General features: G+C 38.5%; 2 protein-coding genes across 5 annotated transcripts in view; both read left to right on the top strand.

Moving 5' to 3' along the window:
- The window catches only part of fuss (SKI family transcriptional corepressor fussel), a 103,953-nt gene extending 93,436 nt beyond the window's left edge, over positions 1-10,517 (top strand). For 2 of the 4 annotated variants that reach the window (XM_089248671.1, XM_089248655.1), the window contains exon 9: positions 8,791-8,952. In XM_089248671.1, coding sequence (XP_089104797.1) covers positions 8,791-8,882 — 92 coding nt within the window. In that variant the 3' untranslated portion in view covers positions 8,883-8,952. Of the gene's footprint in view, positions 1-8,790 lie in introns of all 4 variants that reach the window. The other 2 variants (XM_089248662.1, XM_089248648.1) reach the window with 2 other exon arrangements.
- A 10,411-nt stretch (positions 10,518-20,928) lies between these two features.
- The window catches only part of LOC149088665 (major facilitator superfamily domain-containing protein 6-like), a 31,043-nt gene continuing 25,048 nt past the window's right edge, over positions 20,929-26,923 (top strand). Inside the window, exon 1 of the mRNA XM_089248628.1 lies at positions 20,929-20,985. The gene's annotated coding sequence lies outside the window, so the exon portion shown is untranslated. The remainder of the gene's footprint in view (positions 20,986-26,923) is intronic.

Genomic DNA, 26,923 nt, shown 5'->3' with positions numbered 1-26,923 from the left:
TCTTGTGGGGACCACGTGCCTGGTCCGTGAATCTGGTACCTGTCAGGGTCAGGATAGTGAAACTCAAATACGAGGGAGGATATAGATAAGGTATTTTTCCCTAACGAGCTTGAGACGACCATCGATAGACAGCGCCTTCATTTCCAACTTATCTCATTAATGCCAGTAAATTGCAATATAGCGATATGGCCGGAGTTGGTGTTTGGTGAAGTAGTCTCTACGTGACATCTAGTGATTCGAAACATTAATTACAGCTAAACAATCATTTCATATACTGTACTCTAACTGCGTGAACCTTTGTGTGAATCGATGCTGATAAAATATTCATAAACTTTTCATAGTTTAAGTGCAGCCCCTTAGCTTATCACGGGAAAAAAAATCATAATTTTTCTTTTTCTACTACCATGGTATACCCCCCCCCCCACTTCCTCAAAGAACGGTCCTGGTGCTACTGCACTTATTGCTCACCCCTCTAAGGGTGGCTCTGAATACAGACCATGCTTTCAAATATCTACATAAATTTTACACTAAGAAACATAGCACGGATTACATAAATGTGATTCCGTTTAAAAAATGAGGGAATCATTTATTTTTACACACAAGTTTCACAAAATGCACCTCTGTTAAAGACCACCTCTGTGAAGAGTCAATTGCTCGGAGAAATGAAAATCGACCCCCCACCTTAAAGAGTTTTTCACCAGGGACATTTTTGAAGAAACAGTTTTTATATTTTTTACTATTCTTCTATATTACTATAATTTTCTTTGTATTTTGTTTGGCTTGGAAACTGGAATATTAAGCCAGAAAGTTATTAAACTTATCACTAGAGGGCGTTAAGATAGCTTTATCTGATGAAACGCATCTAATTTATCATCTAGCCTTTATTCTGTCGCTCTATTTGTTTTTGTTGTAGAAATATAAGGGTTTAATCTCATGCATATTTTCTAGCTCAAAAATCCGTATTGTTGAAATAATTGCATTGTTGGAAAGAGATGACTATTGCCGTGGGAAATTTCGAAAACCATTGTTATAATGTAAACAAAGTCGGTTCAATGTCATATTAAATATTGTAGAAAGTCATCAACAACATGGTCGCTAAGTAACAATGTTACTGATGAAACAAGAAAATTGACACATAGTTCCTCTAGCGGAAAAGGAATGAACTATTGAGATAGAGATCGCCTCTCGGGAACTAAGTAAATTTGGAGAAAAGTTTCCAATACCCCTTACATCATAGTTCCCAACCTTTTTGTCCCATCGCCTCCCCCCTTCTTCAGAAATTTTTTCTTCCATCCCCCTCAACGCAATCTAACCCATAAGATCCTATGTTATACCCGTAGCTTCTACCACCCCCCCCCTCTCCCCCCCGGAATTTTCCATCGTTAACACAAAATTATTGACGTTATAATCAAGGTGTCGTTACAATTGAGTTCAACGAATTACTTATATAAGCATAATTATTACTATAATATCATAATGTGTTCTCTATACAAATCTACAATTTTAGACCGATCGTAGTCAAATTTTGCATATACAGGGTGATTCAGAAAAGATAGGAAAAACTTTAAGAGGTGGTAGTAAACACAAAAACAAGAAATTTTCATCAAAGAATGCATGGTCTAAAATGAAATGCAAACGTGCTACAGGGCGCAACATAGTAAAACCGAGGATACGAGAAGAAAGAATAACGTATACGTTAAAAAAATAATTTTAATGAATAATTTACAATAATTGCTCAAAAGAGCGACCGCCAACGGTGATGCAAGAAGAACAGCGGCGAAGGAGGGATTGGCGAACGCTCTGGAATACTCCAGGCATATCGCAAACTTCCCCAGCAGCAACCGAAAGTCTTGCGTCTTGCGATTAGGTCCTCTTCACAGTCAAGAAGAGTCTCATTCACCAGACTCTTCAGCTGTCCCCTTATAAAGAGAAATCAATACACGAGAGATCGTGCGATCGTTGTGACCAAGCTACAGGACCGACTCGCCCAATCCATCGTTTTGGAAAAGTAACGTCCAGATAATGCCGTACCTCTCGCCCAAAATGGGCTGGAGCTCCATCGTGCTGGAACCACATACGCTACCGGAGGGCAGATGAAACATCCTCCAGCAACTCTGGCAGCACCTCTTGCAGAAACTTTCGGTATTTACTCTCGTCAAAGCATTCTGGCAGAAGATTCGGTCCTATTAGGTGGTCGCCGGTGATTTCTGCCCCCCAAAAATGGATGGAGAAGCGTCGCTGATGCGCATGTGGATTTACAGACGCCCAGATATGTTTATTGCGGATATTAAATGCACCATCTCGTGCGAAAGTGCATTCATCGGAGAAAAGAAGAGTTGCCGCAAAATCTGGGCGTGATGAACTCTGCTCTAGGAGCCAGCGGGCGAAGTCTACGCGACGAGCATAATCTCCTTCATTCAATGCTTGGATTCGTTGAAAAAGGTATGGGTGCAACCTCTCACCCTTCGGCATCCCCCATGTTGTACATTGCGGCCCACAGCTCACATTTTGTAGTTGGCTGATCTGCCACCACCTGCAAAATCTCGTCTTCCGCACCTGCTTTTCTGGCAGTCCTTATACGACCTGCATCAGACTGGGAAAAAAGAAATGATACCGTTTCGCACAGCTGCCGATGCAAGCACGCAAAAGTTTTCGGGTTGGGCAACCGCCTCTGGGAAAAACACTCAACGTACATTTGTGCTTCCTCTGTGGTACATAGGCGGTCATAGACTTGGAAGTCTGGGGGAACACGGTCATTATTGCTGGGGGGGCACGATGATGATGATGTCAATTCATATATGCATATATACATTAGATCGGTCGACTTCACCTTTGACGCTGGGGGGGGGGCAATGCCCCCACGCCCCCCCCCCCGTATTTCCGCCCATGCTGTGGTGCTTCCGTTTGCAGCTCCGTGAACGAAATGCATGTCTGCTTTTTGCAGTATTACTGCGCCATTGTTCGGTACGTTACAGCTGTTATAACGCGCGCGCGTTTGCACGCTGGAATAACTTCACAGAGCTGTCGTCCACGCCTTTTAATCACTGTGACGCAGATTTGCATACGTTTTCTTCTTCTCCGGGTTATATTTGCATGCATGGTGATCTTCTTTTTTCACCCGATAAATTTCAACAGGAATGCCGTTTTCACGTTTGCGGAGCGGCCGTCTCGAAATGCGTTTGCATTTCATGTTAGACCATGCATTCTTTGATGACAATTGTTTGTATTGGTGTGTACTACAACATCTTGAAGCTTTTCCCATCTTTTCTAAATAACCCTGTATGCCAAATGGGACCCGACATGACTCAGATGAGCTACTTTGAAAGTTTGTCGGAGCTGGGTAAATGCCCAAAATGGACCAAAAACTGTCGGGAAACAATGGTTTCTGAGCCTGAACAATCACTTTCTGAATGTGTACTTTGGTTACTGTGTTCCCCTAACAATGCGTTTTAGACACGTATATGTCTTTACAATGGTTTGTCACTTCTTTAATGCTGCCAGTATTATGTATAATAGTTTAATCCTTTATGACGGTTTGTCACTTTTGCAATCCTCCCTGTAATTGAAGAAAACCCGGGCAGCACCGGGGTTTTATAGCTAGTTATTATATATTTTGCAAGACAAAACGAAGTAATGCTGTTCAACAATAACAATTATCGTAAAAATCAATACAGGAAAAATTTTCCATGTGTAGTCACTAAATTATAGGGTCCGAGGACTACAGAAAATTTCAAAGTTCATGGCACAACATTTATACTAACACGAAAAAATTTATCACGAAGTCCAGAACAGTCTTAAAAGCATCATAGGCCACCGAGGAAAAGGATTTTTCTCGGGGTCCCCTTCATCTGGCTAGAAGGCCACCTATATAATTTAAATACTTACTCGCGAAAAAATATCACGAGGACCCAGCACCGTGTCCGGGTGGGCCCCCTATGCCTTTAAACTGTGCACTGAGTCCCAGAAAAGACTCCAAAAAGAATGTTCTTCAAGGCGCTTTTTCTCGGGAGAAAAGTATGCAATGCTTGCTTGAAAAATGAAATTTTTTATTTTCAATTTTTTCAAACCCCGACAAATGAGTGAAATACTCCAATTTAGTGTTCCCTTTCTGAAAAGAAGGACCAGTAAAATGTCTGAAGCAGTTTGACGGACCACTTGCGTCCCGTATTACGGGACATTCCTGCAATTTTCGTTGTTCGATTTTTTTTTTTGTATATGTCCCGTTTTTTTCAACGACATTTATTTGAATTTACAATACTTACTAAAGTCGTGAATACAGTGTTTTCCTGACATAAATTATATTTTTATAATTACGGCAAAAATTATAAATAATATTCATCTTACATATTTGTCAGGTTTAACGTTTTGTCCTCAAATTTCGATTGGTGATTGTGCCTACTTCTGACAATTTGTTGTCTGTTTCTGATGACAATTGGTGATGGCCCGTATTTTACGTATTATTACTTAAGATAATAATACAGTTTACCGTATAACTGACCCAGTTTACCGTATTTTTCTCAATGAAATATGATCATTGGAGCATTTCAATATTTCTTTCGTGAAATAATTTTTTGTTTACTGCGATTCGCAGCAGACCTTCAGCAACTTTAGCAGTAATTGGCAAATTGCATTTGAAGCAATAAACTGCAATTTTTGGCAAAATTCAGACATCCCGTATTTAGGATAGCAATTTCCGGTGTTCTCCTCGATGATGTATGGAAGATTTGAACCCATATGGATATTTACTAATATCAACAGTTATAGTGGGTGAATAATTTCATCAAGTCTGCCTGAGAACCACCTATGCCATCGTCGCCGAGTATACGTTGGAAAACGCTGTTCTAATTTGAAGTTACATGGAACTCAGGCAGGCATAACACTATAAAATTTTGATGCAAGTTCTTTTATAAAACTTGAAAAATGCAACCAATAAGTGTATTTATTACATTCGATCCAATGTAACCGATACGCTTATTGGTTGCATTTTTAAAGTTTTATTGAAGAACTTTTTTAAAAACTTTTACAGTATAACCCCGGCCTCAGAAAAGTGCCCGCTAATGAGGAATGTCCGTCGTGAGAAGTTCCACTGTACAGTCAGACGTCGAAATAACGTCAGCCCTGCAGACCAAATAAAAATGACTTCATAAGCGGGGTGATTTTGTTCCTGAGGAATGTTTGTTATGTGTGGTAACGTACTGCCACCTGTCTTAGGAATCTGAGAAGCAAAGAACTCGGCAGCTAATTGATATGTTTGGTTTATGCGTGAATTTTCGAAGTCTGCACAGTTTCTGTTTCCCGTATGGGCCAGCGAAGCACGTGGGACAAGGGCCTAAAAAATTTTGAGGCCCATTCGGATGTCAACTTCTTCCAATATTTTTTTTTACAAATTTTATTTACAAAAATTATACCAATGGGTGGGGGTGGTGGAGCACAGGCCCCCCATGCCCTTGTTCTAGTACACTTCAGTTCTTCTTCAAAGAATGCTACACGTAAAAAGCTACAAAAAGTCGTGTTTGAGCAGAGTTGGAACTTCGGCTTTTTTTTCTGCATAGAAATGTTTTTAACACTAGGTTCACCGGGAGGGTTATTTTGACCCTTTTCGATATGATAAGAGATAGGTATGTAGAAAATGTCGGTAAACCTAGTATTAAATAGGGGAGAGGGAGAGATTCGCTTGCGTATTTGCGCCTCGAAGTTGAAGAATCGCAGTTAGAATAGCGCGTGCTGCTATCTATCGACAGAATGAAGAACTAAATAGGTTTTCTTTATCAATACTAGATGGCAGTACTAGTTTTACTTCTGTTTTTTTTTTTAATTCCTTGGACATAAGTCATTAGGAAGCAGTGATGGTAACCAGGTTCTGTGGTAACTCGTGGGGAAAATAGTGGGAAATTTCAAAAGTTCACCAAACAAAAGAATTTTTTGAAAAAATTAATGCAGTGCAATACTTTTGTATTGAAAAATACTTGATTACGTATTTTCCTCGGAAGATGACAGCACATTTGTCAGAATGTGTGAGAAAAATATTGTCAAAAGTACGTTGACCATATTTGCTCCAGCAAAATATGGGAAATTGGGGTTCGAAATACGAGGAATACGGGACATTGCTAATTATCGCCAAAAATAATGGCAAAAGTCAGCAAAGTCACCATCTCATGCTAAAATCACGCGAAAGTCGCCAATCACTGGAAATGAACCTCCACTTCAAATTGCAGTGAATTAAAAAAAGACCGTGACAAATCTGTGAATGAATATTCTTGTTTGTAGTCGTAATAATCTTAACGTAATTTCTGACTTGGAATGGTAATTTCAATCGTTGATTTGAAGAATAAAATAAAGAATAAATACTCACAACTTCGTCAGAAATACGTGAAAAAGTCGGGACACCGAAAAAAACAGAAAAACCGAGGCTGTCCCGGAAATACGGGATGTATGGTCACCATAGTCAAAATGGAAATTTTGCTCTTGTGGTAGGTTTACCAGGTTTAAATACTGAGAAAAGAGGACGGTCGCATATCCTCACCCTTAATGAAGTCACTTATCATATTTCTAGAATAGATGGCGCCACTATTCTGACCAGTAAAACCGGCCACAACAATAATTTTCCGCAACTCTAAACAGAACCGCTAAAAAAAGGAGAAACAAAAAAAATTCTGGGAGTTTCGACGATTGTTGGTGAATGCGTATGGGAGGAAAAACCACAAAAACAGTCGTATCAATGAAGAAATACATGTTTCACTGGTAGAGAGTGTCTTGATTGAGATTTCCGTCCATTTTCTTTATTGCATGGCTATTTATTATACGCAAATTAATGTTTTATATTCGTAGAGTGTTCCTTTATCAAAAGCATAGTTTTATTTCAGTTGGTAGTAACAAAATCATGAGATTTCTTCGAAAGGTTTCTTATATTCTGTCATGGAAATGGGATTAAAAATGAATGAACTTTATACATGTAAACTCCCCCCCCCCCCAACGTCGTTGGTAAATTTAATAAATACTAAAAAAATTATCGCTTTTGCCGGTGATTATGCATGATACCCAAGCTCCGCGTTTCTGGTAAACATGATAAATAGTACTGTATGATATTCATACATGTATTGTATCATTATATCGGGGTACGATCGTAAAATTTATCATTATGTCGGGGGCCGACGCTATTCATCACACATATATAATATTATTTAACATATTAATATAATTTATCACTTATAAGATTCATTTTGATTTTCTTTTTTCGTATATATCAGTCACCAATTACACAAGGATGTTATGCATAACAGCAGATAAAGGCCATAAATTTCAAGTAATTATCAAATTTATCTACGACGCTCGGGTATCATGCATATTCGCCGATAGAAGTGATAAATTTATCAAACTTACCAAAGTGATTAATAAAGTATATGCATAACAACATCAATTTATCACATTTGCCGAAACATAATGTAAAATTAGCCTCTGTTCTGGTTGGAAAACAGTTGTGCTCAGGGTTACCAACCGTCCTCCTTTCTGATGCCATTTCAAGCGTCTTTATACGTTTCGGAAAATTCGCCCTTTTGTCCTCCTTTTCAGGTCTCCGGAATTATTTTCCTTTTTTCTGGGGGAAACTTTTTCCCCCACTTCGAAACATATTTCTTTATTGATAAGACTGTTTTGAGTTTTCTCCCCCACGCGCATTTACCAATAGCCGCCGAAATTCCCAGAATTTTTTCAGTTTCTGCGTTTTTTTAGCAGTTCTGCTTCAGAGTTGGGAAAAATTACTGTTGTGGCCGGTTTTATTGATCGGAATAGTGGCGTCATTTATTGTAAAAACTGGGAAAGGTGACGTTACTAACTATGTGCGTGCGCAGGCATCCTCCTTTCTCAGTTTCCAGATCAGGTAATCCTAGTTATACTTCTCTTCTATTGGTACAGATACAGGCGTCATCTATTGTGAAAATATGTAGGGAATTTTCTGAGAGCACGTGCACATGTCTTTCTAAATTTGAGAATCCGTAACCCTAGAAAAAATAGTAATAGCAATTCCGTTTTAATGCAACTGAAAACTGTCATAGTTTTTTAAAGTATAGCGGTGCCATCTGTTGTGAGCAGTCATAATCGAGTCGTTACCAAAGCAGTTGGAGAGTGCGTCCTCATCTTGATTTTTACAAAAAACTGGTAATATATGTGTATGTAGCTCATGTTTTAATTTATTAGCAAGCAAATAGTTTTAGGAAAGCAGTGAAATATCGAAAAAAAAGATACTATACGGACAAAGAAAAGATGTTTTTTGAGGAATTATCACATAATATATCGAGAGGCAGCAACACCAGGCATTTCCCAACAAGACAAAAAATATCGTTGTAGAGGAATTTATCATTATACAGTCGACGCTCGAAATAACGACCCCCTTTGTCCCACCGGAAACGGATGTTATGTTGGGAGGAGAGGGTGTTATATCGAAAGTAAAACCTATATTGTAGTCGTTCTATGAAAACATTTAGGACTTATCCTACCTGTCGTTGTAATGGAATGGTCGCTGTAACGTAATGTGTCGTTATAACGAGCGTCGTGTATCAAGTATTATAGCAGTGAGGTTTCACTGTATCATAAAAAATATATCTGCCATAAATTAACTTTCCATATTTGCAGGAGGAAGTGTGGGAGGGCTACAGCTGAAATTAACAAACTTAATTATTTTACGGCCTATCTAGTATGCACTAGTTCATACTCTGTATTTTATGCTATTGACGTGTATCTTTAGTTGGATAAAAAGATCACATCACTAACACAAAACTACATCTTTTCTCCCAGAAGCTCACGACGCACTTCACCACTTCTCCTGCAAGATGCTATCCTCCAGGCACTGCACGGAATGCGGATACAAAGCTGCCATACCAGAGTGAGGGCGAGTGTGACGCCATCTGCCGACAAGCAAAATAACTACATGCTCCAAAAAATGGTGGAACACTCTCCGTTCTTCTGTCTCTCTGATCATTCCTACTTCCCAGAAACTCGTTCCCGCAAGAGACCGTCGTCGTCGTCGTCGATAGTCACGAATATCGATATACTATTTGAGTGTGTTTGTGTGTGCTCTCTCTTTTTTTTTTTTTGGTGATGTACATACAATATATTCTACGAATTTAGAGTTGGCACTTTCAGTGCTCACGAAAGTATTCCTATATAGGTACTTTAATGTGTAGATCACGTTAATTTTTTTATATATATATGAAAAAAAAACACCCTTGAGGAATCGAGAAATGCCTCTCTCTTTCACATGCCTTGTAAATTGAGTTGTTATATCATCATACGGTGTCTGTTTGTTCAATGCTAAAATTATAAATGTAATTTTTAGAGCTAAAAACAAAAAAAAAAGCTTATTAGAAATAAGAAATTAGCATCTCTTATTGTAAGAGGTGGTTTCTTTTAGAGACGTATCCTGTTTTTAGGAAAATATGATTCAGATTTTCTCTGAAGAAACTCTGTTGTTCCTTTTTATGAAAAAAAAAATTCTATTAATTAGGACTGACTGAGGGGCCCTGACTCTATGACTGTCATGGGCTCCACTCGGGTGCATGAGACACCCCGTAATAATGATGAAATCTTGCCCAATTATTTTCGAGAATAAAAAAGTGAAATTCAAAAATAGCCGGATCAATTAGAAAACTGTATACACGAATTGTGTTACTGCTGCCAATCCTGTTGATAGGAACAGCTAAAACCTGTACGTTATCACTGATAGTTCTGGGGTACTATCAGTACTATCAAAATCTGGGTTTCCGAATTTTAACGTCCACGTCTGCAGCAAAAATCTTCATCTACCCCATTAATACCGCAGATATTTCTAGGTGCCAATTACACTGTTCATGGAGAATGGAAAATGAGTCGAAGCGAAATAAAACAATGAGTCGATTAGATCTTTCCTGCTGTTCGATAAGTCAGTCATCTCGGAACTAAAATCTGGATCTCGACTCGGATCTCTCACCTATCAATGAAGATCTAATTGACTCCAAACAGTCAACAGCTAACTCTAGAAAGCCCGGAGGTCTAATGTAAATGTGGACAAAATGTGTTGGCCTTGATTTTATGTTATCATCCTACATCCATGACGTTGCTTTTTCCTACCACTTAAACATACGATATGCATAACAAATAATAATAATGATATGCACAATAAAGTAGAAAATAAGATTTAGAATGCAATTAGGAACTTCCATCATTGCAATACCTAAATTAGCAAAGATCTGATTGACTCGGCTGTGAACAAATTCGTTCTCGAAACCTTGGTATGAACCTTTTAGACCTCATATTATGTATATTTTATTTGTACAATGCATTGTACACAAAGAAGTCGCATTTAAGAAAATACCTGTATATTAACTGACACGGTTCCTGTTTGAAACTAAAAATAAAAAAAAATGGTGGATGATGTTCCATAATTGAACGATGAGAAGAAAATATTATCGAGAAAATGCAATTTTTTCCTTTCTTTGTAACTAAAAATATTATGAGCGTTGAAATCAATAAAACAATCGAATGTCTCGGAGTCTTTTGATTGATTTTTCAAAAAAAAAACCAAAAAAAAAAACAACAATACAAGAAAAACAAACATGTGAAATCTATAAAAATTGATTTTCTGTGTGTGTCCTCTATACAAATCTATAATTTTAGATGGATCCCTTCGCTAAATTCTGCATATATACCAAATGGGACCCGACATGAACGATAGGCTACGTTAAAAGTTTGTCATAGCTGGGCAAATTCCAGAAATGGGCAAAAAACTGCCGAGCAACAATGATTAATAGGCCATAACAATCACTTTCGGAATGTTTACTCTGGATAACGTGGTTCCCTAGCAATGCGTTTCAGACGTGTATATGCTTTTATAATGGTTTTCCACTTTTTCAATCCTCACAGTAATGAGGCTTTTTGAATAGACGTCAGAATCATCATTAGCATCACTTTGAAGTTCAGGCAAAGAATGATCCCCATAGAAATCATTGTTAAAACTGCTGATTTTACTGTAGAAATGTGGACATTTCGTAAGGTTTTCCGCCACATCAGTAATTTCGAAAACTGAACTGAAATCTTGATTTTCGAAACATTGAGTTCGCTTAGAGATACAAAGCCCAGAAAATTAAATGTAAAGTAATTAGCTGGACCTACTTTTGAGTTGGATATCCATGCAATAACATTGATTTCAACTTTTTATTTGTATCTTCTCAAGCATGAAAATTAATGTGTCTCCGTATTGTCTTTTAATATCCAACTGCATCAATCCATAACAGTTTAGGATGTTTTAATTATTTACCCATAAAGTAGGCCTACATTGAATAAATTTTGAAACTTTAAGCATTTTTTTTGGAGCAAAAACAGGCAGGTCGATAACTTTAACTTAAAAAAGATTCATTTCCACGTTTCTTTAATCAAGATATTTTTCTTTCATGAGTCGCGCAGGAAGTCACCATATTGGTTACCTTGGATATATACGGATGGTTTGTATGCCCCTCAAAGAAAGAGGCAGATATTACGTGATCCAAAAAAAGCTTCATTGATACTTTTCTACCGGAAAACTTTTCGAGCAGATGAAACCCCCTTAGCACGCCACGTTTGACCCTCGGACCGGAGGTTGCGCACTCCTAATCTAGTGGATGGCCGCACATCGCTTCTCGGCCATTTGGCTAAGATCAAAGTGTAGTGTATGACAACAGCGGATTCATCGACCGATATTCAATGGAAAAATGCAACGCGTTACCTCAAACCGATCTAATTTTTGTACCGGAGTTTCATTACCATGCTCAGAATTTTGATGGGCACTGGAGCAACATCTTTATACACGGGATGTCATCCACACAAGTAAATATTCGGCAAAATAAGATAACCACTCTCCTACAAACAACATTTCTGTACGGGTGTCCACAATGGAAAATGGTAGATTGCACTTCCGTGTTGCCCGTTATGGTCTCAAGTAAGATCCGGGTAGGGAATGCGGAACTTTAGTAAGGGGTTTTCCGCCACATCAATAATTTTAAAAATTGCGGTGAATTCTTGATTTTTTGAAATACAGAGTTCAGTCTTCATATTTAATTTCCTGAGTTCTTAGAGTTACGCAACCCAGAAAATTAAATATGAAGTAATTAGCCTGACCTACTTTTGAGTTGGATATTCATGCAATAACATTGATTTCAACATTTTATTTACATCTCCTCAAAAATGAAAATGTGTCTGTATTGTCTTTTAATATTGAACTGCATAAATTCATATAGATTAGGTTGTTCCAAAATTAATTATGGGCCCGTAAAGTATATCGAAGCAATTCCACAGCTTTAAAAACACAACGAATAGGCTGATCGGTTACGATCCCGGATTTAGGTCGGGGACAAAGAGCATGTACGCATATATATATATAGAAACGTCCTCTCCACTTGTCAATACAAGATTCATCGAAAGACTGGTTATTTGTGGAGATGAAGATTACATGGAAGAAAATTCAAAACTGCCCCCCCCCCGGGGACTCGAACCCCGGTCTCTCGTTTGCCGGACGAGTGCTCTACCATCTAAGCTATGGAAGCAGACAGAATATTTCAAGCTTGGAGCGTATATAAACTGAAGAGCCAAAAAAACTGGTACAGGCATGCGTATGCAAATAAAGAGATATGGAACCAATCAGAGTACGACGCTGCGGTCGGCAACGCCTATATAATACAAAAAGTGTCTGGCATAGTTGTTAGATCGGTTACTGCTGCTACAATGGCAGGTTATCGAGATTTAAGTGACTTTGAACGTGGTGTTATAGTCGGCGCACGAGAGATGGGACATAGCATCTCCGAGGTAGCGATGAAATTTGGATTTTCACGTACGACCATTTCACGAGTGTACCGTGAATATCGGGAATCCGGTCAAAAATTAAATCTACGACATCGCTGCGGCCGGAAAAAGATCATGCAAGAACGGGACTGACGAGAATCATTAAACGTGACAGACGTGCAACCCTTCCGCAGATTTCAATGCTGGGCCATCAACAAGTGTCAGCGTGCGAAACATTCAACGAAACATCATCTATATAGGCTTTCGGAGCCGAAGGCCCACTCGTGTACCCTTGATGACTGCACGACACAAAGCTTTACGCCTCGCCTGGGCACGACAGCACCAACATTGTACTGCCTGGTCTGACGAGTCTCGGTTCCAATTGCGTCGAGCTGATGGATGTGTGCGGGTATGTAGACAACCTCATGAATCCATGGACCCTACATGTCAACAGGGGACTGTTCAAGCTTGTGGAGGCTCTGTGATGGTATGGGGCGTGTGCAGTTGGCGTGATATGGGACCCCTGATACGTCTAGATACGACTCTGACAGGTGACAGGCACGTAAGCATCCTGTCTGATCACCTGCACCCATTCATGTCCATTGTGCATTCCGACGAACTTGGACAATTTCAGCAGGACAATGCGACAGCATCTAGCTGTCTTTTAACAGGGCCGGATTAAGATGTTTGGAGGCCCTGAGCACTTGAATGGTTTTGGTGTCCCCCCACCACCCTGGTCCTTACAAGTATATTTTACTCGATATTGAATCTATAAATAAATAAATGAAATTTCATGTTTCCGAAGTAATTAATCTAAGGCAGAATTATAGTGTGAATATTTCTAAGCACGGGCATTGAAGGTGTTTCCCCCTTTCGCTAACGCTTTTCTTTTCCTACTTTCAAAGGCTTTGATAATATCCGATGATGATGTCTCTCGCCGCTATTACTACGAAGGTTTTGACTGCTGGAAGATAAATCCAGGAAAGAAAATTCAAGCGCCCTTGTGCGGACCCACGTCCTGTCACTTGCCGGGTGAGCGTACTAGACCACAAAACCAACGAATCCTCTTTGCTTGGAGCTTGTGTACGCTGAATGAAGCCGTACATGGACAGCCAGACCTAACTCAGGCCGAAGCTCACAATTTCTAGCTCTCACATTGCCACCAGATGGTAATTTATCCGAAAATGATATCATTCTCTGCTGCGAAAGTTTTGACAGCAGTCTGGCTGTCTATGTACGGTCCCGTTCAGAGCACGCGAGCTGCAAGTAAAGAGGATTCGTTGGCTTTGTCGTTCAGTGTGCTCACCCGGCAAGTGAGAGGAAGTGGGTTCAATTCCCCGCAAGGGCAATTGAATTTTCTTTTCTGGATTTATCTTAGCATCAGCCAGCTGTTAAAAAAAATCTTCGTATGGATAGCGGAGAGTGACATCATCTTCGGAAAAACTAAACTGTCTCACGACGGTCCCAGGCGGCGGATAACTTCGAACCGCCCCTGGGAGGGGGGACAGTGCTAATAAGATAATGCCTCACGCGTGAGGCCTTACAAAATATAAAAAAGCTCAATTTAAAGGAGCTTCAAAACTTCCAGTACAGTAGATAACTGTCCGACAAAATTTAGCAAATTTTTTGTGATAAAAAGAGTAAAAAGTAAAAATTAAAAAAAATTCGCAATTTTACTAATTTTGACTAATTTGAATGACTAATTAGTTAATTAATGATGGTCTTAATTAGCACAAGGATCATTGTGATTGATAAATGACAAGCTTACAAATTTATGAAAATTAGAAAATTCACATTTTTACTAATTTTTATGAAAGTTACGAAATGTCAGCTTTTACCAACTCGACTTGGTAAAACCTCTTACCGGCTTTTACCGCCTGGGTCGGGACTACACTATAAAAGTCTGATAAAAGATCTGCTGCAGAACTGAAAAAATATCTATAAACTTCAAAAAAAAAAAAAAAAAAATCAACATCCAATAAGCACATAGCATCGAATGTAACCGATACGCTTATTGGTTGCATTTTTATGTTTTATAAAAGAACTTTCATAAACATTTCGTAAAAGTCCTTTGATAAAACTTCAATAAGCCAAGTCCTCTTACTAAGTTTGGTGGTGGGGGGGGGGGGCGGAATCAGTCTAAAACATCAGGTTCCGGTGTTCATGTCCAACACGGTGTAAGTAAGATGAATTTCTACCGAGTAAAAACACACAATCTGCATTGCGATAATCGAATTTTGTGGCTCAAAAGTAAAAACAAGTTCGAATTGAAAAGAGTGACAAACTGAACATTTTTACGAAAATAAGAGGATAGCCGAACAATATTATATACATATATAAACAAGAGACGGAGAAAGGAAAAGAGAAAATGAGCTCATGTCCCTTAAAAGCAGGACGTATGGTCTGCGTATTGAAATTTTCAGAATAATTTTGATTGTGGCACGGCTTGGGAAAGTGTTTGGTCACCGCTATCATCTCGAGCAGTTCACAACGGTTCACTCACAGTTAGAAAAAACAGATGGCAGCACTGCACATAACAAGCATTACACAGAAACAAACGTCACGTCAGGTTTCACTACCCGTACATTACAACATGTACCAATTCGTTAGAAGTTCCGCAGAGGAATATGAACGACATACATGTATGGTTTAGTAGTAGTAGTAATAGCGGTGCCTATGACACAAGAGCCTACCCCCTCCTTTTTTTTCCCTCAAAACCATACGAACCGCAAATACAGTAATGAAGACCAATGCTATTCACAACGATTCGCTGCTCCTACAGGTTGGTGAACGATATAACTGTACTTATAATGATTGAGATAACGGTTTTAAGCATGCCAAGTCCGTGAATAGAGTCCGCCAAATTCGTGAATTACTGTATAATTAAGGAGAGACGAATTGCAAATTTTCGTATAAAGTTTAGACATTTTCTTTCGAATTTTTAGAAAAATACTCAATTTTTCAAGAGAGAGTCAATTCTTGTGAGATTCATGAAATTTGGGTTGAAAACTTTACATGTTATAAGCAAAAAAAACACGCGATGAAGAAATTGGAATTTTCAGAAGACGCACATGTTATGGATAATGTCTCTCACAAGAACTTGAGATGGTCAACCACGAATCAGTTTCACGGAGAACACAAATTTATTGTACAGAACAGTTATTTACAAGTATTTATTTACAAGCAGAGGTTTCGACGGAACGCGACCTACAAATACGGTGCGATCGACAAATAAGATCTCGTCCGTTTTCCCGATAAAATTCCAACACGTGGACGTAGTTCTTTTGTGACTTGCTTAATGACTCTCCTACGTATATTATGCTATTTAATAAATGAAATACATATTAAGTATCTACACGTGGTTCGTGGGGAGGGGGGTTCTCTTGAGCGAAACATAAATCATAGATCACTCACTCTATAAATTGTCCGCAAGACCAAGAAAAGCCAATGGATCACATTAATTTATTAAACCCTCGAGAAATATGTTTTTATTGCAGGGAAAGCGAGATTCAGAGATCTGACGCCATTGATGATGAGATATAAATACTTTGTCACATTTGGTTCGAATATTCGCCACATATCCAGCCAGATTTATCTGAAAGACATATCCACTGCCCCCCCCCCCGCCTCCTCTCCACGAGAATTTGTTTTCTTCGTCAAATGAATATTTCTAATAAGGATCCACATGATAAATGCTACGTATATTCATAGAATGAAGCGGTTGGAGCAAAACTTGCACTCCCTTGGGTTAAATCAGCAACTTTTACATTTAATAGACATAGTATATGTCGTGAGGTTTTTCTACATTGTAGTCGAAGTATATTTTTCTGTAAAAATATATGGATTTATCGAAAAATTCACTCGCATTTCATAAACATTTGTCCTTTCCAGGGCTGGACAAAAAAAATCTCCAGAAATTTACACTTATTACATTATTTTAAGTTACATTCCCGACCGGGAAAAATTCCGGTCGGAACTGAAAGATGCGATCCGCCGAGAGGTACCATGTATACACATCCGGACCGGCTGCACTATGGCGTTGCTGGATTTGTGACTCGCCTGCAATGCGTTATTCCCTGTGGTGGTAGTCATTTAATCATTACACTTCACTCATAGTTACAAAAATTGATGGCAGATGGAAGCACCACGCATAATAAGCATTTCACAGAAACAAACTTCACATATAGACGCACAGCTGCCACCATAGGCCTAGGTCTGCCTATATCTCTTCATTGAGACAGTGTGGCGGGTTTGAAATTTTGTGACGTTTCATTTTTCTAACCATAACACCATACATGGCCTCGCTATGTCCCTTGCGGGATGTAAGCGGATTAACTTGCGGCTGGGCCATGCTGGAAGAACTCTCCTGGCATCCGGGCCCGGCGAACATCCCCCGACTCGCAAGCTACCGGGTCCGTCCCCGCCGAGACCCCACTCCATCTCAAGCAACAGCAGCCACACTCCAGGAAGCTCCTGGAAACACCCGCAGTTCAAGCAGGAGCACAGGTGGACAGCCCGCCAGATCTCCGACCCAGCAAAAACATCCGGCGGCCCTAGGCTCCCCACCAGCCCACGAAATAACACCTCCGTCCGTCACTCATCGCCCAAAGGAGCAACAGAACGGAACCAAATGTCCGTCCTCTTCCAGCAGCTTGTGTCTGTCCTTGTCACAATTGCACTCTGTCGCCACCAATCCATCTGTAGATGGACTCGTGGCATCCAATCACTCGTTTCAGCTCTTCTGCCACCCGAAAGAAAACATACATACATGGTGGACGATCGGGGATCGTTTTATTTTTGTTTTCTTCCTTTTTATCGATTATTCTCATTATTACTGTTTGTAAGATGGCAACAGGGAGTTACGTTCTAAACATCGTGGTAGCAAGTCGCACATGTATTTAGCTCGCATGTTTTGTATTTGAAGGAATTAAATCTAATTCTAAAATGTCGTCTCATAATTCCGAACAAGCGACCGCGAAGCAAGCCCCAAAGAAATCAGCAGGTGCATATTGTGAAGCGCCACATGGCACAAGCAAGCACTGAACAGAAATGACAGCGAGTGCTTAACATCGAGTGGAAATTGTCAGGCAAGAACAACATGACAAACATCACAGTCCATCCGATGAATATCCAGGATTGGCAGTGGGAATTCGAGAGACTAGACACAAAATATTCTCATGAAACATCACAGTCTGAAATGCATTTCAGAACTAAACCAGTGTTGTGGTAATTAATAGTTCACCACAGTAGAGAGTAGATATAAATATATATCTATAAGATAGAGAATATATATATACAAATATATATGGATACATGCCATTTTTCTAACGGTCAGTTGAGTGCCAAACTCTGAACAAAAGTGCATTTCTCCGCCAGCCAGCAGCGGGTTGCCACTTCTTGAAAATCAACTGAAACAAATTAAAGGGTTAATTGGAATTATGCAACAGCCTTGTTACTGTGCTAATTGGTTAATATTTTATAAAGTCATGTATATATTTTAAGATATTTTTTTTAACTGAAAAAAGAAAATATACATATACGGGGGTGATTATAAAAAAACTATCCCGACATATGGGCCCCTAACTGTCATACCATTCACAGAAACTGAATGAAATTTTGGTATAAGGTATTTTGAGGTATGCGCTCAAGAATGATATGGAAAACAACAGTGTCACTCTAACAGTTACGGTTACAGTGAGAAAATTTCGAAAATATCAAATGGCAACACCAAGTTTTTTGTATTGGAATGCGATCTTCATACTGAAAAACACTAAATAGCGTTGGAATGGCACCTGTAGCACGAAAATCCCCGGAGCTAGGCAAGGAAAAAGTAAAAAGGACTTTGCCGTGCACCAGAGTATTAATGTTCGTTTCATTCGTCACACCGTTTCTTCGGCTGAGGTCCCAGCCTGATTAGTCCTCCACAAGGTCATGTGGAAAATTTGTGAAACACAATAAAATGCTTTATTTTATGATGCTTCTCTGTCCTTATTGGTTGTCCTCACTTTTAGCCTATCTACCGCCGGTGATTTTCATGCTACAGTTGCCGTTCGAACGCTATTTAGGGTTTTTCACAATGGAGATCACATTCGAATACAAAAAAACTTGGTGTTGCCATTTGATATTTTCGAAATTTTCTCACTGTAACCGTAACTGTTAGAGTGACACTGTTGTTTTCCATATCATTCTTGAGCGCATACATCAAAATACCTTATGCCAAAATTTCATTCAGTTTCTGTGAATGGTATGATAGTTAGGGGCCCATATGTCGGGATAGTTTTTTTATAATCACCCTGTATATATATATATATTTATTTAAATATAAACATATAAAATTAGGTCAGTTGGGGAACACAGAATTCACGTACATTGTGTACTCACATGTATTTTTAAGTTGATTACAGCAATGATTATATTTTTGATGTTTTTAGAATGAATTATTTTAATTGTGTCGCTTTATGATCCATTATTGTTGTAGTATGGATTCTGAACTATTGTTTATTGAGAATATAAATATATTGTGATTGGATTTTATGTTATTATTTGTGCGATTAGTTGCATGGTATTGGTTCATTATTTTCGGGGCTGTATATATATAACTCTTTTGGAATAGCGTTTTAATTGTTTTCAGCACTTGATATAAGTTATTCAATCTAGATGAGGTTCTATTTTGTTTCGTTTCTAACCATTTATTGTTAAAGAATGAGAATTTTATTAATCTATAACTATATAGTTTTGTCTTATACAGTCGCCCCCCCCCCCGTATTCGCGGGGGTTACATTCCAGGGGTGACCGCGAATACAGAAATCCGCGAATAACCGAAACTATAGGTTTTATTTTTGTATATCTCGTGTATTGAACAGCATGAGAAGAGCAGGGTGACGCAGTGGTATAAGGGAATTTAAAAGAGGGTGCAGTGATTTTTTCTGAAAGTATATTGTGTGATTTCTGTTTGCCGTTTCTTCTTTATATCATCAAGTATGTTGTAATATGATGACAAGGCTTCCTCTACCAATTTTTCTACATGTAAAGAGTGTACCATAGAGGGATCTATGTCATGAAAACAATCTATTGCTGATTTGAACGTGCGAAGCCCTTCCGCTGTTACTCATGTTGAACATATATGTCTTTTACTTCTTTATCTTGATCTTCTTCATCTGGCACCGCTTCAGTTGCAGGAGCAGTCAACTGCATTACTTCCTCCTCGGTCAATACCTCTGCTGAATTGCTATTAATTAGTTGTTCGACTTCTATATCCATATTATTGAACCGTTCTCCACCCACCTGTTTCTCTAACCGGACAATGTCCTATATAGTCTCTTCAGTTGGCGCTGGAGAAATGGCTGTGGGGGCGCGGTAGCCCGATACTCGCACAATAATACTCGCACAATACTCGTCTCGTTAATACATTTTAAACATTTTAAAAAACGCCAAGCTATACGTTTGGTGAATTTGGCAGGATTTCGAACTGGCGTCATCAATTTTTAAACCGTTATAACTCATTAATTATGTGTGAGATGAAAACAACTGATAACACTTCCCCGTATTAGTTTTGCACAAGGAATCACGTGTGTAATCATTAGGCGGTCGATAGTTACCACCCTGTATATATATAGATATGGCTATAAATAATCATCTCACATATTTACCACACCAACTTTTAGCGGGAAAATTTATTTCCCGCTAAAAGGTCTGCATAAGTAACAATTAGCAATTCTACCGACAGATGATGAAATTTTCGTTGGCCACCCCTAATCATAATGAAATAACTTCATCCTCTGCAGATATAATGCATCATGATGAAGTGCGAATGAGAAAAAATCCGATGGATCACGTAATTAACAGAAATGAGCATTCATTAATTGAAGATCCACAGTGAAGAAGAGATTGGAGGATTCTTAGTTCTTCAAGGTTCCAATAATTTTCTATTATATATGTTGTGTATTTTCTCTCTGAAATGTTGAAGAGCGCATCGCATATGCAATACATCCTGGCGTATCAACGAATTTCATCATGATTCATGTCTCACATACGAATGGTGCCTTTCAGTGAATAGATCAGTAAGATCTCCGTATAGTATGTGGAAAGAGCGAACGTATTCACTAGAGACCATTTTCTTTACACACTGTGTGTAGCGAAAGTACAAATAATTTGGAATATCTGCGAGATTGTACGTTTTCTTTATTTCAGGTGTCCATCAAAGTAAATATATTTTCCTTTCACTTTTTGAATTTTTTACATGATTTCATTCATCTATCAATTAATTCACTAAATAATTTTTCAAATTTCTTTAATTATTTTCCTAAAAAAATATTTATTTTATTAAGATACACATTCGAAAAAAAATGGAGGGATACGTGACTTTTGAATTATTTTTTAAATTATTTATTAAATTTTTTGAACGCAGCTTTCATGATTAAAAAATTAACAGACATGATTGAAGCATACTCAGAAAATAAAATTTACAAATTAAAATAATTTTTACTATATTTTCACAAGCACCAAAATTAGTATTATTTTAAGTCGGTAACATAGTACTGAAAAACAACACTATGACATTTTTGATCACAGATATCTGATGTACAATGCACTCTAACAGCACTTTCCTCATGCTCAACTTGGATATCCGATGTTTCACGACTAATTTGAAAATGTTACCGAGAAAACACTCTTCCGATACGCCATTTCGATCTGAACACCCCGGCCATGAGACAAAAAAAAAAACAAAAAAAACTGACGTAAGTTGTGAGGTGAGGCCATTTTGACCACACGGAAACTTTGATCAATGATATAGAGAGAAGTAGAATACCATCATAAATTTGTCAAACAAGTGATAATAGTATGAGGTTTTTTGAATGGACGTCATAATCACATCATCAGCATCACTTTCAGAGACAAGCACGGGATGATCCCCATACAAATCAATGTTAAATTTGCCGATTTTACTTTAGAAATGCGGAAATTTATTTCGGTTTCCCGCCGCATTATTTTAAAATTTGAATTGAATTCCCGATTTTCGAAACATTAAGTTCGTTTAGAGATACGAAACCCAGAAAATTAAATATGAAATAGTTAGCTGGACCTACTTTTGAGTTGGATGAAAATTAATGCCTCCGTATTGTCTTTAAATATCTAACTGCATCAATCCACATAGTTTAGTAAGTTTTAAAATTGATTATGGGTCCATAAAGTAGATGGGAGAAATTCCGTAGGTTTAATTAATCACTTTATGATCAAGGGAGTAATATTGCGCCCAAACGCCAGTGGAATAAATTCAAACAAGTTTCCTCTGTTTTCTTTCCTCTCTCCTCATCACTATGAAGCTTTGTTGCAACCCCATAATTTTTTTCTATTTGTGTTTTGTACATCCTGATAGTGATTTTTTTTCCCAATGTATCTTTCTTCTTATAAGTGTGAAACAGAACAGGTAGAGTGAAAAGAGAAATCTACTCTGTACCGCATTCGTATCAACTTATCTATTACAGTGGAACTTCAGTTAACGGGCTTAATTCGTTCCGCCATCGTGCGCGCTATCCAAATAGCTCGTTATTCGAATTAAATTTCCCTATAGGAAATAATGGAAACTTGGATAATTCGTTCCATAATTATTCATTCATATAAAAGTGATTTATAAAACGGCATTCAATCAATAATTAAACACAATAATAATACACAACACAATAAAATATACATAATATAAATAGCAACATAAACAAACATAAATACTATAATGTTTACAAATTACTCTAGACGACGAGAGAGAGGAGGACTATCGTTCATTACGTTTTACAGAATCACTGTTGTTTACAAACCTATTCTTTTTACGTGAATTTCAAAAAGAACCTTATCCAATGACACTTGATTTTGTCCCCTTTTTAGGGGGATTATTTCCCTTATTTCTGGGGAAATGGGAAATTGCAGTGTTCTTTGGACATATTCATTGCTCGCATACGGCTGCAGCTTTATTTGGGTGGTTCTTTTCTACAGAGTTTTTTTCTGCTTACTTCTCCATTCCTCAGACGAGATACCGTTCATAAACACTTGCAGGTGCGTGCGAAAGAGATCCATCGCTTCATCTATCGTCAACTTCTAGATATTTTCCGCCACTAGTTCTTGAATGTCATCCCCGTGTACCTCCAGTCCATTTTCTTACTCAAGACTAATTGACTCTGGTCAATTTAATCAAATACCAAAAATTCAAAAAAAAAAAAAATTTAGTGAAATTTTGATAAATCTCTGAAAAAACACTAAATTTCCGCAGCTCTCAGAAAAAGACAAGGAATCAACACTTTCTAGATAAAAGAAAAGCATTGTACTTATACAGGGTGTCCCATCGGGACCACCAAAACTCTGCACAGCCAGATGCCTCGCTTAGAATACATAAAAAATGCCCAAAGAACTGAACCTGTACGACCCATAGTTTTCGAGAAAAATGAGAAAGAAAAGTATGATGTCATATCCGTTGCAGGGGGAAAAAAACTTTATTGGAAACATGAACTTCGATATTTACATATTACATAGGCAGATGTTCAAAATATCCACCGCGCATATCCAGGCATGCCTGCGCGCACCGTGGAATGACACGGAAAGTTCCCCTCTCCCCTGCACCGGATATGACGTCATACTTTACTTCCTTATTTTTCTCGAAAACTATGGGTCATACAGTTCTTTGGGCATTTTTTATTTATTCCACGAGTCGTGTGAAAGAAGTGCTGAAAGAATTGCACGAAAGCCCGACCGGTGGACATTTCGGCATGATTAGGACTCTCCAGAAGGACCGTGAACGATTCTGTTGGGACAAATCCAGGACCGATGTGCACGAATGGTGCAAGAATTGCGACGCCTGCGCCGTCCGCAAAGGAATCGCCCCGAACATCCTGCGACCGCTACCGAGGACCGCCCACGAGAGCACCGGATACTCGCCATCGCTGATGAGAGAGGACCTTCGTAAGCCAGGTGATCTGATGTTTCGTCGACCGATAGATGCTGCTCTTCCACCGGAAGAACACGTCCAGGGACTCCAGGAGCGCCTCGAGGACATGCATCGAATCGCCAGACACAGGATCAACATCGGCTCTGAAAAGATGAAGAACCGCTACGATGCGGAGGCCACGTCTCATGACTTCAAGGAAGGATACCTTGTCTGGCTGTGGAACCCGATGCGCCGGAAAGGACTGTGCCCGAAATTTCAGACGTCATGGGAAGACCCTACAGAGTCGTGAAGAGACTGAAGGACGTCGTAGCTCGGATCCAAAAAACACCGTCCTCAAAGTACAAGGTGGTCCACTTCAATAGATGACCCTCTTACCACGGTGAATGCAACCCGCCGACCTAAGAACTGAATTGTCGGGACGAACAATTCTAAGAGAGGGGCAATGTTACGAACTAGAGACGATAGATGGCGCAATTTCTTTAGCGCGGTCTGCTGTTGGCAACGGAAGTTGATGCCGGTTTCGGTTTATCGGAGAGGGATGCTATTGGTGATAACATTTCATAAAGTGCCGTCCCTCCAGACAGTCCGTACAGTGGCACCGCCGACTTGGAAACTGTAAAATAGAATTTGGTAGAACATTCTATTTCTCGAATTTTCTGCCAGGGTTATAAATAGCCTGGCGCTCACAAGATGGCAGGCTCAAAGAGGCTCGAATAGAGAGAGAGACTGAATTGAAAGTCAGTTGTTGTTGAACTTTTTGCGAGAAAGTTGTTAGCTCTGTGATTAGGTTATAAATACGAGTAAATTGCTGTTCAGTAAATAAATCTGTGTTTGTCCGTCGGACCGCTTCTTGTTTTGCAACCTCGAAGTCTTGTGGAAAATTATCCGGAACAATATGTATGTTACGGTATGTTATCGTCTTTATCAGTGATTACGCATAATACCCAAGTGTAATTTAAGGTTAATTTGATAAATATAAGAAAAATTACAAATGAGTCTAATATGTGTGATAACGGTAGTAAGACAACGAATAATGATAACAAATTTTACGACCATACCTACAATACAATAACAAAACTTACGGTCGTACCCCGATACAATGATAACAAATTCTACAATCGTAGCTCGATATAATGATAACGAATTTTACGACCTCGATATAATGATACAACATATGTATGATTATCATGATCATGTATAATATATCATATAGTACGATTTATCATGTTTACCAATGATATTATGCGTATATCGCTGGTAAGTGTGATAATTTTTTAGTACTTATTAAATTTATCAATGACGCTTGGATAACTATATATAATCGCCGGTAAAAAAGTGATAAATTTAGAGAAATTTATCAAACTTACCAAATGCTTGGTGAAATTGTACCAGTTATTATGTATAATAACCGCATTTATCACGCTCACCGTAGCATGTATAAAACAATGTTTGGCCAATGAATGAAAGCTTCATTGAAGGATATGATTTAGGCCTATAAGTTGAAAACTTGGTTCAGACATTTTTCAGTTCAGGAACGTTTTGATCAAAAACTTTGTAAAAATTTCTAAAAATAATTAATTTTTTTAACAGATTCACTAATTCAGGTTTTGCCTAAATGACTAACGCTTCTTTGTTTTTGTTTATATTTTGTATGGATATTAATTGGTGTGAATTTATGTTATTAGTGTTTACGGAACTATAATGTTGAATTAATTTTTTTTCTTATAAAACATCCAGTAAAGAGGCAGATGCATCGGATTTTCGATCATTTAATAGTGAAGAAAAATTGATTATTTAGCGTATTTTTGATGTGGCACCCAAAAAAAGGTTTTTAGATCTGACGGCTTGTAATTCGCTGATGATCTTTTCTGCTGAGTACAGTAGAGTCTCGCTTATGCGACATAAATGGGAAGGCAGAACGTCGAATAAGCGAAAATGTCTTATAATAGAGGGGTGTTAAGAAAAAGCCTATTAAACGGCAAACTATGTTAAAATTTTAACAAATTATGAATCTAAATGTGTAAGAAATTTAAATACCGTTACCGGTACTAAATACAGTATACTTAAGAAGTTCAGTCCTTGTGATGATTTAAAGAAATTTTTGATCGTAGTCTGCTTTCCTGACGAGTGTTAGTGAGCTTTTATTGCCTAATTTTTGTTTTTGGACGGATCGAAAGTTATGGTTGTATCACTGGCGTAGAAAGTGGTGTACTGGCACTAAAATTAAAGCAGTGATTTATCCATAGATAACATAAATCTGACTTATACGATAATTACTTAAATTCCAGAGAACGGCTAAATATGAAGTTTATTAATTTGACAAAACACATGGTACGTTACACATATAGAAAGAAACGAATATACGCGGATACCTGGAAAATAACATCTTGACTCTGCAAGAAACGAAAGCCTTCTCTCTCGAACAGAAAAAAAAAGATAAAGAAAAGGCGCACGCACACGAAAACTATGTGATGACAGATATATGCTATTACGAGTGCCAACACCTGCGCACTCTTGCCAACAGCGTCGCCACAGTACTTCCCCACGAGTCCGAAGGACGTTAAGCTTGTAGCTTAATGACTAAGCCCTGTGGCGAGGCTAGGCGTTACATAGATATGATTTGCAGACGTTAGATTCTTTACACTCCAAAGAATTACTTACACACAAAAATGCAGGTTTTAAATGATCAATAGAAATACACTTAGATTCATTCATTATTGTGTGTGTGTGTGTGTGTGTGTGTGTGTGTGTGCGTGTGTGTGTGTGTGTGATACACAGTGTAAAAAATTTATCTCTCCTGCTCAAAATTTCATCATAAGGTACTTTTTAAGGCTGCTGTAGCGAACGCCTTACAATGTCAACCCTCACAAAAACGTGTGTGGATTTGGCCAAGTTCTTGTGCACAAAAATGTTTTTTGAAGAATGATTGGACAAAGGCCGAAGGACGAAGCTTTGACATACGCAATTTCGTGACGTAATCGGATTTCGAGATGTGCTTGTCGGAATCTTTAAAGAAGTCTCCACGTAACCTCAAAGATGTTCCGAAGACCAAGTCCGCCAGCGTAGCACCAAAATCAGGTTTGAAACTTGAGCGTATTCCGAGTAGAATGGTAGGACGAACGTAGAACTAATGAAATCAATAATTCCAGAACTTGTGGAAGAAATACTTCCAGAACTTGTGGAAGAAATACTTCCAGAACTAATGAA

This window comes from Pholcus phalangioides, unplaced genomic scaffold (assembly GCF_987345545.1).
Source record: "Pholcus phalangioides strain wild (caught in Gottingen) unplaced genomic scaffold, Ppha-v1.0 ptg000003l_1, whole genome shotgun sequence".
NCBI lineage: Eukaryota > Metazoa > Arthropoda > Arachnida > Araneae > Pholcidae > Pholcus > Pholcus phalangioides.
The sequence above is the reverse complement of the archived record's forward strand: the minus strand, read 5'-3'. Positions and strand labels throughout refer to the sequence as shown.